The 13,331-nt window shown below is 40.8% G+C and overlaps 1 protein-coding gene across 2 annotated transcripts in view; it reads right to left on the bottom strand.

The window, feature by feature from the left end:
• Positions 1 to 13,331, bottom strand: part of FARP2 (FERM, RhoGEF and pleckstrin domain protein 2) — a 68,422-nt gene that overhangs the window by 21,516 nt on the left and 33,575 nt on the right. The window contains exons 7-13 of one of the 2 annotated variants that reach the window (XM_010080729.1): positions 13,212 to 13,331; positions 11,758 to 11,853; positions 10,482 to 10,645; positions 10,275 to 10,343; positions 8,890 to 8,947; positions 7,933 to 8,175; positions 5,895 to 5,901 (exon numbers count right to left, since the gene is read on the bottom strand). The exon at positions 13,212 to 13,331 is cut by the window's right edge and continues 30 nt beyond it. In XM_010080729.1, the coding sequence (XP_010079031.1) occupies positions 5,895 to 5,901; positions 7,933 to 8,175; positions 8,890 to 8,947; positions 10,275 to 10,343; positions 10,482 to 10,645; positions 11,758 to 11,853; positions 13,212 to 13,331 (757 nt within the window). The remainder of the gene's footprint in view (positions 1 to 5,894; positions 5,902 to 7,932; positions 8,176 to 8,889; positions 8,948 to 10,274; positions 10,344 to 10,481; positions 10,646 to 11,757; positions 11,854 to 13,211) is intronic. The other variant, XM_010080730.1, reaches the window with a different exon arrangement.

Here is a 13,331-nt window from a genome sequence, read left to right as displayed (position 1 = left end):
CCCAGCGCCCTGCGGAACCCACCGTGTGCACAGACCAAACTAGTATTTCCAGAGTGTTCTGCAAGCTAATGTACAACTGAAACCCTGGAATACCCCCAGTCTTCCTCATTTCGAAATATCACAACTAAATACATTTTCCCCCTGCAAATCTTCCCTTTAAAATAATGAGGGATAGTTGGGAGATAGAGAATCTTGTCAAAAAAAAAATTATCTAAGAGCCTAAAAAAATTATCTAGGAGACTGTAAATTCAAAGATTTCTTTCTTTCTTATCCTCAAACGGGTACAGATCACATTAAACATTAGATCATGTTTATAGCCCCTGCACGTGCCCCAGTGAAACCACATGTTCCTATGAAGTTACATGTCCACGCGACACTGTAGGAGAGTCCTAACGTTGGTCCTGGTTTGACAGTCAGGTCCAGGATCTGAAATGACCACCCTTCTTTTGCCATGTTCCGTCCCCTTGTAAAGGCTACACAGGCAAGAAAGAATACAGATCTGCTGTTATAGACCACAGATTGTAGGGTTTCATACTGTGCCACTGTTAAACAGAAATGTCTTTATGCTGCTTTGGTAGCTTTGACCTGTCTGTGCTCACACTATCAGTGTGTACAAACCTCTGTTTACAGCATCGCCGAAAGGACCGGTCAGGGTTTCAACATAAATCACTCAGATCAGCCACAACTTTTCCTTAAGTCTATGTAAAATGGGCTTAACTTTGCAACAAAACCAATCAAAGCAAAATCAATCCAATTCAATCCCTGAAATAAAGCTATATCCTAAAATCTCCTGATGTTCGAAAGGAAATCAGAGTCAATTCCACCCAGTAATTCTTCCTTGCTGCAAAAAGTTTTTTGGAGTAGTCTTTTCATTGTTTTATAGCTCAGTAAACATAAAATGGAGAATAATTTTTAAAAACTGGCAATTCAAACTAGCCCAGAGACCTGCCCAGTTTACTTACGCAAGTACTACTGACTTTGTTTTAAGCAAATGTTTATGTGATTCAGGAAAAGAGGATTTACCCAGACATTGGTCACAGACTCCTGAAGGAAAACCTTCAGCCTCGAAAACGTGCAATTGCCTCCACACCCTACGGTTACAAAAAAAGGACAGGCTTCCAATAAAAACAAATAAACAGGAGAGAGTTCAAGGGACATACTCAGTTTGAAAGCAAATGTCTCCACACAAAAAAAAAAAAAAAAAAAAAAAGATAATTCCTAGAATGAAATCTGAACTTTTAGTCCCAATTTGTATCCCAAACACAAGGTTCGCACAAAACAGTAATTTGAAAACCACACACCGATATTTGCCCCAGCTGTGCTCTACCTCCAACAAAGTGGTACAGGTGGAAATCTGCCTGGACAACTCCGGTAATAAAACTCTAAGATGCCTTGGCTAGGAGAACAAATATTTATTCTATTTCAAACACAAGAGTAATGAAAAATAAAGCTAAAAAGCCCACGTTGTCATTTATATCAAAGTTTTCCTTATTTTATTGCATAAACAATTAAAATTACGAATTAGTACAAATCTGTAGGTTCATAACCGGCAATCTGAACAGACACAAAGATATTAAAAATCCCAACATGTAATTCCATAAAACATTTACCATGTAAAAGATAAAGTTCAAGAGATCAATTAAGAAATTCCAGCCCTCTTTTTTTTTTCTTAACGTAATCCTTTCCTGAAAAGAGTAGCACCTATTTAACTGGGGAGTCACTCTCACCACAGCACGCGTACCCCTGTCCGGATTGATCAATGGGCATTTGGTGTTTCTTACCAATCTGCAGGGCCACCTGCGCCCTCCAGCAACAGCAGACTGCTGTGACTTTGGAAAATGCATAACAACGCCTTTCCCACAAACCAGGTTCCATTAAATTTGAAACCTGCAAAGCTACAGCTCAGCTGGTGGACTGATCCTATCCTGCCCACGAGGAGATAAATTCCGTGGACTTTGTGATACACGTTTGGAACTGAAGTCTCCCCATGTTCATACAGAGAGTGTATATGTATATACCCATACATACACACACAGCATTTGTGACAAGTGCGATGTGTGATCTATTAAAAACTACAGCTAAAGGACTACAATGAAAATTGTTTTGTATACTAATTCATTCAATCAATACCAGATAATTATGGCTTTGAACTTTTTGCAAAATGACAATAATGGGAATGACTTACCGACAGGTTTGCGCCAAAAAGCATAAAATTATAGTAATGACTTTTATTAGTGTCTCCCCAAAATCTTACCCTTATTAAGGACTGGCAACTAAACAAAAACTACCACCACCAAGACAAACAAAGAAACCAACACCAAACCAATACCAAGCCACCAACCAGAAAAAAAAAAAAATCCCTTCAACAAAATCACCTATGACCATGATACAAATATACACAGGAAAAAGGAGATCAAGGCTTGGTATTATCCACAAACTCTGAAATTCACTGGAAATTAAAGTGAAAGTTGAGAGCAGATCAATATATCGCCCTATTCCGTCCTAAGATAAAATATCCTAAGTCCTGGGAAATACACAGCATGTATTACTTGAATAATGAATGAGTACTTTAAAATTACAAAGTCTATACACAATAGATAACACAGGCTAGTAAAGTTTACCAATGTTTAACCAGGTGGTGGACAGGTCAGAGAATATTCTATGACCCACGTTTTGTGCAAACTGAAGGAGTTCCACTAACTGCATACACGAAGATGAAAAATGTTCTGATGTAGTGCTTTACATTTAATAAATGCGTTTAAGAGTAGAACAGTTGTAAGTATACACATACTACAGGTGTGGATTAAATTACCCACTCAAGACAAGCATTCCTTAGTGTCTTTGTCGCACTGCAACGCTCAAGTTGAGTACCGCAAGAGAGCGAAACCCATCAGCCTAATCCATTGTGAAAAGCCACGACCATGGACATGCTTTCTACAGCTGCGTGCATCTGCTAAAACAGGACAAAGAGAGATGCAGAAGGACAGAAACCGAGCCTTCACCGAGCTACCGCTGCAGCAGCTGCTGGATGCAGAGTCTGGAGCAGGATAAGAAGACTGGAAACCCCAGTGGTCCTCCGTAGTGGAAAAATGCAGCACCCTATGTCAACTAGAAATATACGTACCTATATATGTCCCCCCCCAGTCTCCCACAGATGGGGGCAGAAAGCAAAGGGGAAAGAATGTACCTGCCAGGGGGAGGAGAAGACAATCAGTCACTTGCCGCGGACAAGCGAAGGTTTGCGCCTAGGCTTTCCTCTGCTCCTACCACAGCTCCTCAAACGCTTTCTTCTCAAGGTGAGAGTGCATGTGATACTCAAAGATCTTCTGATTTTTCCTATGGAACCTCCCCCTCTTTCTCATGCCATGCGATTTCCGCTGCTCGGGGTCTGCGAGGGTCCCAGCTCTTTCGGTTAGGTGGCTGGTACCAACTCCACACCTACCAGCATACTACTCACCTTCTTGAAAAGAAAACTTCTGTGCTCAGGAAAAAAAAACAAAAACAAAGCAAAACAGAAAAAAAAACCCAAACAAAAACCAGTACGGGAACTAAATTTTATTAGTGTCAACACTGCAAAAAGAAAACAAAACAAACCGCAAGGAGGAACACTGAAAGCTTCGCAGCACCTCTGGTACTCAGAACATAAGCACACTGCACCAAGGGTCACCAATTCCCTTGTGCTACCCAAAGACAAACGATCTGGCCAGAGAACGGAAAGCTCTTCCATGTCCCACCTTCTCCTGCCACCTCAGGAGACAGCTCGGGGAGAAGAGGATGATGCCTGGCAGGGCTCTAACGCACTACAATAACTCAGGTTCACTGCAAAGCACTAACTCATCCCATTCCCATGAAGGCAGGTAGTTTTTCTCTCCATTTCAGTTAGAAAGTGAATCTGAACTTATACCTCTGGAGGAAATGATGAAGAACCTTTTCTCACAGCTTTCTTGCTCTAATGGAAACCCTACTTGCAAAGTAAATTTTCTCCTCTTTTGTGCCTATCTGGGAAATCATGAATAAGCCAACAGAGCTAAGCAATGCAACTATATCCTCAGAAGCCATCCAGCTTGGAAAATGAGAAAAGCCCAGAAGAACACCGTGACACCTATATGCTATCAAATAGCAACAGCACCGATATCCCTAGCAGGCGGCAGCAGCATGGGCAGCAACCCTGAATTCTCACACAACCTGCAAGTACACCATGGTGTAAAATCCCAGCAAGAGATACTGGCTTGTAGGTGCCATTGTCTTTGTGCAAGCATCCCCATCCCCGGTATGCAGAGGAGTTGGCTGACGCAAAGCATCAGTGTTCCTGGTGACACCCATAACAAAAACCTTCCGCTGAGCAGCTCCATAACCCTGGCAAAGTGCCCTCCACCCCATCCTCACCTCTGACTCCACACTTCTAGCTCTAAGCTAAAGCACTGAGAGCCTAGTCACTCCCATTCCTTTAGAAAACAAAAGGGGCATTACGTTAAGACTCTTATTATTTTTTTTAAAAACCCAACACTGAGATTTATAATTGCCAGTAGAAGGTCTGCATAGTTGCAAAAATGCAAGAAAAACATTGAAGATGTCTTTTTGAACCAACTGCGGTGCAAGAAAATGTATTGGCAAGCCTTCTCTCAGGACTGCCAAGAGTGTTTATTGAAAACACAGGCAGCTTCTTCCCAAGGCCTTTAGTAAACCTAGAGAATTTAGTTGGATTTATTCCCATATGAAGCAATTCTAACACATTTAGAGAGAACGCGCGTGACTGAGGCACAAAATATGAAACAGAGGCAGACATGGTTATCTGCAAATAGCTGAATCCTGATTCTTTTTTTAAAAGATCAAAGAAATTCACAGCCTTCCTCTAAATCTTTATCTATGTATTCATCCCTGACTCTACAACCTGTAAGAGAATTAAGCAGACAGAAGTTTTTGCTGTTTTTCTTTTTGAAGTAACGTAATGTAGTTAGTTGTGGGAAGGAAATCAGACAAATTGCCTAAAAACACACTTAAAGGTACCAGCTCTGGACACAACTGAAGACCTATTTAGAAGTGTCACATCACACATCCATGACATCATCACCACAGGTATGAATAAAGTCCCACGAAGAGCCAGAACATTCAACAGGAGAGGAAAAAAATAAAAATAGCGCACGCAGCACTTACAAACAAAAAAGAGCAATCAAACTGCTGTACGTTCCCAAAGGTCCTAACTCGTACTTTGTTTTAAATGTGCTTTGATTTTCTGTGCCACTGGCAAAGGCAACAGGTTTCTCGTGGAACGCCAGTGATTCCACTCAAACACAGTAACCACAACATAAAAGCAAGTGCTGTGAAGAATAATCGTACCTTGGGAAAAACTAAACTACAAGAAATGGGCGACTGAAGGAGGCTTTACCTCCTTGTGTTCTTGCGAGGAATTCCCTTGATGTTTTAGTTATTCGAATTTTAAGAAATAATATTTTTTAAATGTTTGAGTAAAGAAGGAAGGTCTTTTAATGATATAGCAAGACCATATGTAAGAAACAGATATGAATAATATTGAGCATAAAGTTAAGCTTGTAACAGCAAGCTGCTTATTTTGGAGGCATTGGTTGTACTGGACAGCACTCTCTCCTGGAAACTGCAAAGGACCCAACACTGGGCAAGAGGGAACCCCAAAGCCGCGTGGCAGAAGGAGATGGCACTTTCCATCACAAGGTGTCAGTCAGGTATTTCCCATTCTTGCTTGTATAAAAGCAAAATATTCTAAAAAATGCTATTAGGAGCTGAAGCTCAGAATTTCACCCCCCCCAATCCATCAGGTTGGCAGACAGGAAGGACATTTCATAACTTTTACTGTTTCACCTCAATAAATGGTGCTAAATTAGCTGTGCCCAGTTCAGTAACCGTCTTTTCAATTACACTTTCAAACTTACAGATCAAACCTCACGTCAAAGTCACCTGCCTAAAAACATCTTTAAAAGCAGTGAAGCTCTAACTGTTGTCTACAGCATTCACCCCTCCTAACATCGCAATTTCTCAGAAAGATTACGGTATTTTTCTGAATACAGTACATATTTTAAAGAAAAAGTTAAAGCTATCACAAGGTTTACCACCACCTGTCTTCCACAGATGAAGGAGACTTTTATGAATTAATTTGTAAGCATTTTTATGCAGAGTGATTAAATAAAGAAAAAGGAGGTGAGACCAAATGCAATGGAGATGAAGTGCTTTTACAGTCTATGCATGTATCTCCAAACTGCTGCAAAGCAGAAGGGCACTTTGCTGAAGGCACTTTGAAGTCAGAAAATACAATGATTGTCTTCACAAGAAGTTTTGGCAACTGTTATTTTCACTTGCTTGTGTACACGCTCCCTCTTCTAAAGTACCATGTAGGTTATTTATTCTTCAAAGGATACTGCAGACATGTTGCATAGGTTGATATTTTAAAACTTGCCTTCATTGTTGATTTGAAGATTGTTCTTTTTTTTTTTTGATTGTGGAAATAAAAAAACTCCCGAATTTGGACTCTCACTGTAGTGCAGGAAAACAGGTCCTTTACTGCACACAGCTGCTTGTTAACAAGCACGTGCAGAAGTGACTGTTGCATTCGGGTGTTGGAGGAACAGCAGCACATCAGACTCTTACAGATATGTTTATAGCCAAAGAAATCCTTCAATATCCTGTAATTTGTGATGTCTGCATGAGCCAGCTGGTGATCCTTAACTTCCCTGAAATCAGTGGTTTTTCCTAAATGCAGTATTTTGCGAACATTGTAGCCTATTATAACACATTCTGGATGCAGTGTGACGCATATAATGCAGCACCAAAGCTAGGATGCTTGGAGGGAAACTGAAGAGGTACATTAAAAAAAAAAAAAAAAAAATCAACTGCGTTATGGGATTTAAAATCCAGCCACTGGATTAGAGTTTTCTTGCTTAAAGTGACTGATACCACACCCTTTTGACTTCTAAGCCTGAACAGCATAGCGGGATCCATCAAAAAATTAAGAATCAATCAACATGTGCCTTCTCTGACCAGTCTTGCGTGAGATTTTTTAAATTATTCTGAAAGTCAAAAGCAAAGTTTTCACTGGTGGCTTGAGTAAAAGGGTTACTAAAGAAAAGGTTTACATCCAGTGGCGCAGCAGTTTCAGAGTCCCAGGAGTCCGTGTCTGTGCTGCTGGAGTCCTCGGTGGTGGTAGGGGGATAGCTCAGCTGTTCCAGCTGGTCAATAATGTCCGTGAACTGAAAGGCTGAGCTGGACTCGGAGCGGACTGAGTAGGCAGGGAAGTTCACCATCGAGCTGGCCTCCGAATGGTTGGCAGAGCTGTATGTGTGCAGGGAGGACGTACCATTCAGAGGTAAATTATTGAGAGAGCTGCTCTCGGAGCGGTTGTTGATGAGAGAACTTGTTTCAGAGGGGCTCAGGAGGCTTTGCATTCGGCTTGCTTGGGCCTTCACCTCAAACAGCTCCGAGGTATCTGATGGTCTCTCATTTCCATTGAAATCGCTCCCTTCTTCAAATTCAAACTCATCTTCCATATTCATATCTACCGCTTCGGTCGAGTACCTGTCAGGGCTTGACTGAGAAGAGACTGTATTTTGTTGAAGGACATCTGTAGTTAAACCAGGAGACTCTGACCCAAGCTTAGAAAAATCAGAGCCCTTTAACTCTAAACCACTGTACACGTATGAAAACGCCTCAGAGCCCCCAGCAAAAAAGGAAATTTCTGCTGGGTCATCATCGATAAATTCCTCTGACACCTGTAACTGTGAATTTGTCAATGTGATCAGCAACGAAACCACCTGTGGTAAAGTCATCCTCATCATTGTCATTTTTACAAACAGCAACCCTGCTCTCCTTACTACTACTCTTCTCTATGTCTAGATCTACACCACAACCACTCTCACCAACAGGACAAGCAGGGTGACAGTTTCCTGCGACACTACCAAACCCAACACCTTGGAGCATGGGAGATCCAGGCTGCTGCAGCAGTTGCCTGCCTGCTTCTTCTGCTGGCACTGCAGTGGTTTTTTCCGGAATCCGCGAGTAGGGCATTCGGGGATCCAAAGAGGAAGGGCTGGTTTCTGCAAAGATGGGCAGGACAGGAGTAGGAGTGGCCGATGAGTGAACTGAGTGGAAGGGGGCAGCTGCTGAGGCAGGAGACCCTGGGGTTCTCAAGCCCTCAGTGAATGGGACACTCTAAGAGGAAAAAAAAAAAAGTAGAAACACAATAGATGAAAAGATTTTTATAATACATAAAAACAAATGCAACATCCAGCTCCTGATGCAGAAGGAACATGTGCTTCAAAAGAGCTCACTCTACAGCAAACAAAACATTGTGGGCAGAAACAGATCCAGCACCCCCAGTGAGAGGTAAGATCTTTGTTCCTGAATTCTAATAACTGGATAAAAGTCAAATCCATGTAGCTTATGGCCTCTGCTAAAAAGGCATCCAGAAGGGAAAGTAACACTAAATGACAGCAGCAAAATCCTGTGATGCTTCCTTAACCTCTTGCATGTAAAGCAAGCCCATTTGTTGAAACACTTGTTTCTTGTTGCTGACTGTAGAAGGCATCTATGCAATGAACCCAAGGCTTCCACAGAAAGCAGTCAGGTAGTACCTGAAGACAAACTAATCCTCCGAAATAACATACTAGAGTGTATGACATTTTCTTTTCAGTTAAGCTGAACTCTGAAAATAAAAATATTACTCACTTTAGACTCCATTGACTATAACTATCCCAACTGATACCACCCAGAAAAAGAAGAAAAACCTGCACCAGGGACAAAGCTTAACCAGGGAAAGCAATTCCCTGCAAATGGTTCGCTCAGATCACCTCTCCTTCACCATCATCTCAGAAAGCTGTTTGTCAGCTTCCCTGACTGCAGTATTGAGAGTGCTGCAGAACTGACCTGTTTTGGCACGTCGGTGTTTGAAGCACGAGTGGACGCTCTGGCTTTGCTGTGCCTCCTGCAGAACAGAGAGCATCCTGTGAGTTCCCCAGCCACGCGTGGGCCTCCTCCCTTCCCCATCCAGCTATTTCCATTCTAGCAGCCAACAGAAACATCTCAAGCTGTATTTTATTATGTTTTGTTAATAATGAGCTCTAGAGTCATAAACGAAACAACACAGGAGTAGGAAATGTTCAGAAAATGAAGTAAAACAGGATCCAGATCATCCATACCACTGAAGGAGAACTCAAGAGGAGAACTTGGAGCAGAAAACTAGACTACATAGCACACTTAGTTTAACTTCTTCCTTTGTCATCAGTATAAACATCTACAAATGAATGGCTTCGAAAACAGAATGAATTAATCAGTAACAATTTTATGAGTAACTTACAATTCAGTTGACCATATAATTTATGGCACATAATATTCTGTATGTTACACCCCAGAAAGTGGTATCCCGCATCACACGTAAACTAGACTACATAGCACACTTAGTTTAACTTCTTCCTTTGTCATCAGTATAAACATCTACAAATGAATGGCTTCGAAAACAGAATGAATTAATCAGTAACAATTTTATGAGTAACTTACAATTCAGTTGACCATATAATTTATGGCACATAATATTCTGTATGTTACACCCCAGAAAGTGGTATCCTGCATCACACGCGTGGTTAGATTCATTCTATGTCAATACTTTACTAGCAAATCAATCTTTCACACAGAAAAGGAGCTCCACTGGAGTCCAAGACTTTAAAAATATTTATTAATAGTAGATTAATACAAACTTTTAAAAATTCCTATGAAGTTACTATAATCTTTTAGATGAAAGATTATGAGGAGTTTCCCACACAAAGACAGGATGGTTTCATAGTCAAGTAAGTAAACGACCATTTTATAATGACAATGCAAATTCTTTATTTATTTATGTTTTGACATGCATGAGTATTTAAGGTCCCAGTTTCAGACTTGCAGATCCCAGGTTCAGTTCTGTGCTCTGCCAGCGGCTACGTGCACAGCTACAGGGACATTACAGACAACTCCTCACTGATTTCAGCCAATCTTTGAAACATACTGAACTTCCAGGTGACTAAGTCACACATTGTCCGCAGACATTCAAGTACAATACTGTGAACTTTTTTAAGCTTCTTAAATCATCATGGAATTATAGATTTTTTTTTTTAAATTTAATTTAGTTCAGCTACCTTAAACTTGAGAGAGACCTCAGCAACTGAGAAGTCAGCAGATGACCATGCCTGCATCATTTAAAACCACTGAAATTTAGGAAATAAGGGCACTGTGAAAGTCCCAATGACATTTCACTTCATAAAATTATTTGTATTTACCTTTCATATGGGGTTTTCTTCATCCCACTGTCCTTAATATAATCCACTAGCTGCTTCTGTGTTCGTCCACTGTGAACCCACAAAAGCACAAACATTATGAAACGCAGTAGGTGAGAATTACAGACGGAACGACTTCAGAACACTTTTTCCTTTTGTTCTAAGATATAAGGAATTCAGCTTTGATAAACCTGTTCTGTTTCTCCCTACCTGTATCGGAATGATGACCCTCTGGTGAAGAACACTGCTTTAGGCTTTGGCTTTGGCTGATCAAAGAGCCTAAAGAACGTGTGATATTCAACACAGATCTTCCAGAAGTTTTTACACTCATCCCTACTTCCCAAAAGAAACTCCAACGTATCTTGATACGGGCCCTGGGAACAAAACACAGAAGTTAAGCACGCGCATAAAATGTCAATGAAGGAGAAAAGGAAAGGTGCCAATAACTCCAGTGAGATGTGGTATTTTGCTAAGTCACTTCTCATATGCCTTAAAACAATTGAAGTAATCCTGAATGCAGTTTAAATATTTCATAGCTTTCAAAAATATTTGTTTACCTTGACACTGTACAAACGTTTAAAATTCACTTGACTTCAGAAACATGCTCAATATAACCCACCTTAAGAAATATTGATCATAAAGTTAAATATTTTAATTTCTTTCAAATTACTAAGTGAAACAGTAGCAATTCTAAAATATTTTTTCCTTAGAAGTTCTGATGCTTGTCTGACTTCCTGAGACTGGAAAATACTGCATGTGTCAGAGTACAGTTACTGCCTGAAGCTTCTGAGGGTCTCTTTGTGAGACACATCACTACACGTGCAGACAGTGTGTCCTGCTTCAGGTTTCCTTGATAAACATAACTATGTTATGTCCAAACATTTTTTTTCTCCCTCATTTTAAAACAACCCTACGTTGAATGTAATCCAGTGTGGAAGCAACAACTTTGATGACATCTGTAATCAAAACCATCAGCCAAGCACGAAAAATACACTTCTGCTATACAGACAGACAGAAAAGATCAGTCTGTAACAAGAGTAATCACACTGTCCTCAAAATTAAGCTCCAACAATATAATCCCAGCCACCTATTCTTTCCTGAGGTGTATCAGGTTATTCTCGTTTGAATCAAGAGACTCTCTACCAGATTTTTCATTTGAGCAGTGCGTATTCAACAACTTCCTGGAGGAAACAGTCATACAAAGCAATCACCGTTTGTATCAGCAGTGTACTCTAGTGCTCTTTTAAGGAGCTACTGCCAAAAGCACTTCCTAACACACTTTAAACCTGAACAAGAGATTTATTATTTCAATGCTTAAGTTACCTTCATTCCTTTTTTACGATAATGCATCAGAGTAATGATGAAGCCAAGCCTACCCCACTGAAGTTGTTTAATAAAATTACAAACTCTAGAATTTTTCATAATACAATTAAGTATACGTATTTTTTTCCAACACTGACAAACCTACTATTACAGTAAAACTTACACAGACCTCTGGGTGGAGTTTAATAAGGAATCTTTTCCTCTTGAAGCTTAGTTTACGGACCTTCGACCAGTTAAAGGTATTGATTTTCGTATTACCCTGAATTAAAATGAGAACAGTTAAAAGTTAGCTAAAGTTTCACATGTATGAGCAGCAAACAAAATTGTGGTGCGGGTATAGAGACATGTGGATGTGCACACACACCACCCGCCCCCAAACCATTCTGTTGGATTTTTATTTCTGGTGACAATATTCCCTTAAACAATTTTGTCTTTCAGTACAGCGATAGCTACAAGTGTGCAATGTCTGTCTGCCTCTGCGCAGACACTAGAAAACTGAATTAAAAACTAGAAAACTGAAGAAAAACATAGAAAACCAGATGCGAAAGGAACATTTCAACCCCATCAATATTCAGAATACTTATGGTACAAGCAAGATGAAGGTTTCATTTTATTTAACACGCCTTCCCTTCCCTCTGCACAGAGCTCTAGACACACTCCTCCAAGCCGAGTTTCCTGATTCAGCAGTACAACATTCTGACAAGTACTTGCTACAGGCGTGAGGAATCCTGCCAAGCTCTCTTGCTCACAAACCCTGCTTATTTGGCTAAAACTGGGCTGAAACCAGGCTCTGCCTTCACGTCAGCCCTCCCCTCCCCAGCCCACTGACCCCCAAAGCCCCAGGGAAAGGACCCCACAGCACTCGCTGTGACAGCAATCCTCCTGTCACCTTCTACAAGCAAAGGGAGATGAAAAACGATACTTCAAGAGAAAGACCCAAACAAGCTGAAATGATGGAAGCCTCAGAGGAGGACCAAGAGGAACTGTAGGACCGTAGTGGGTGACACATATCCGAAGAAAAGCTGCTCCGCAGTAATAAAAGAAGAGGTAAGACACAAAACGAACGGAAAATGAGTGCCTAAATGGAAATAGTTCAGTAGGTTGGCTGCCTGTGTGTTTTAAGGAGACGAAAATAATACAATTGTATTCATAAACAGAACTCTGATCACCGAGTTGCTTATTTAATACAAAAAAGGAGTACTTCTAGTTGGTCCAATCGCTTCAATGAAACAGCGCTTCTATGGACTAAAAGCAACGCTATCTAAGCAAAAAACACTGTAACATTAAAACAAGGGAAACTGAACCAAAATTCCAGGATTACAGACCTGTTCCAGGGCTGTACCAAATGAACACGCACAGAACTTTCACACGGACAACACAAACCCTTCTACTTTGGTGTCACTGTTGGTTTTGTGGGTTTTGATGCTCTTCCCTCTGCACCAACAAGGGCATACCGCACCAAACCATATTTGGGGGGCTTAAATAATACTCCCTTAACCATAACAATATGCTGAGTTTTAAAATCAGAGACACCTGAAGTTAAAATGAGAGACTTACTCCCAAGACGTGCTAATGGCAAGCTAGAAACATGCACCCAGGCCCCTCTCCCCACCTCACCTGGAACACCAGCACACCCATGTGTGAAACAGCTAGATTAATTTTGGTGCCCTCCCGGTCAGACGCAAGATGAAATCTAATGCCATACATCTCCAGCTTCCGAGCAATTTCAAGCACTTG

Source organism: Pterocles gutturalis, unplaced genomic scaffold (assembly GCF_000699245.1).
Source record: "Pterocles gutturalis isolate BGI_N339 unplaced genomic scaffold, ASM69924v1 scaffold34564, whole genome shotgun sequence".
Lineage (NCBI taxonomy): Eukaryota > Metazoa > Chordata > Aves > Pterocliformes > Pteroclidae > Pterocles > Pterocles gutturalis.
Note: the sequence above shows the minus strand (reverse complement) of the source record. Positions and strands in the feature narration are given on the sequence as shown.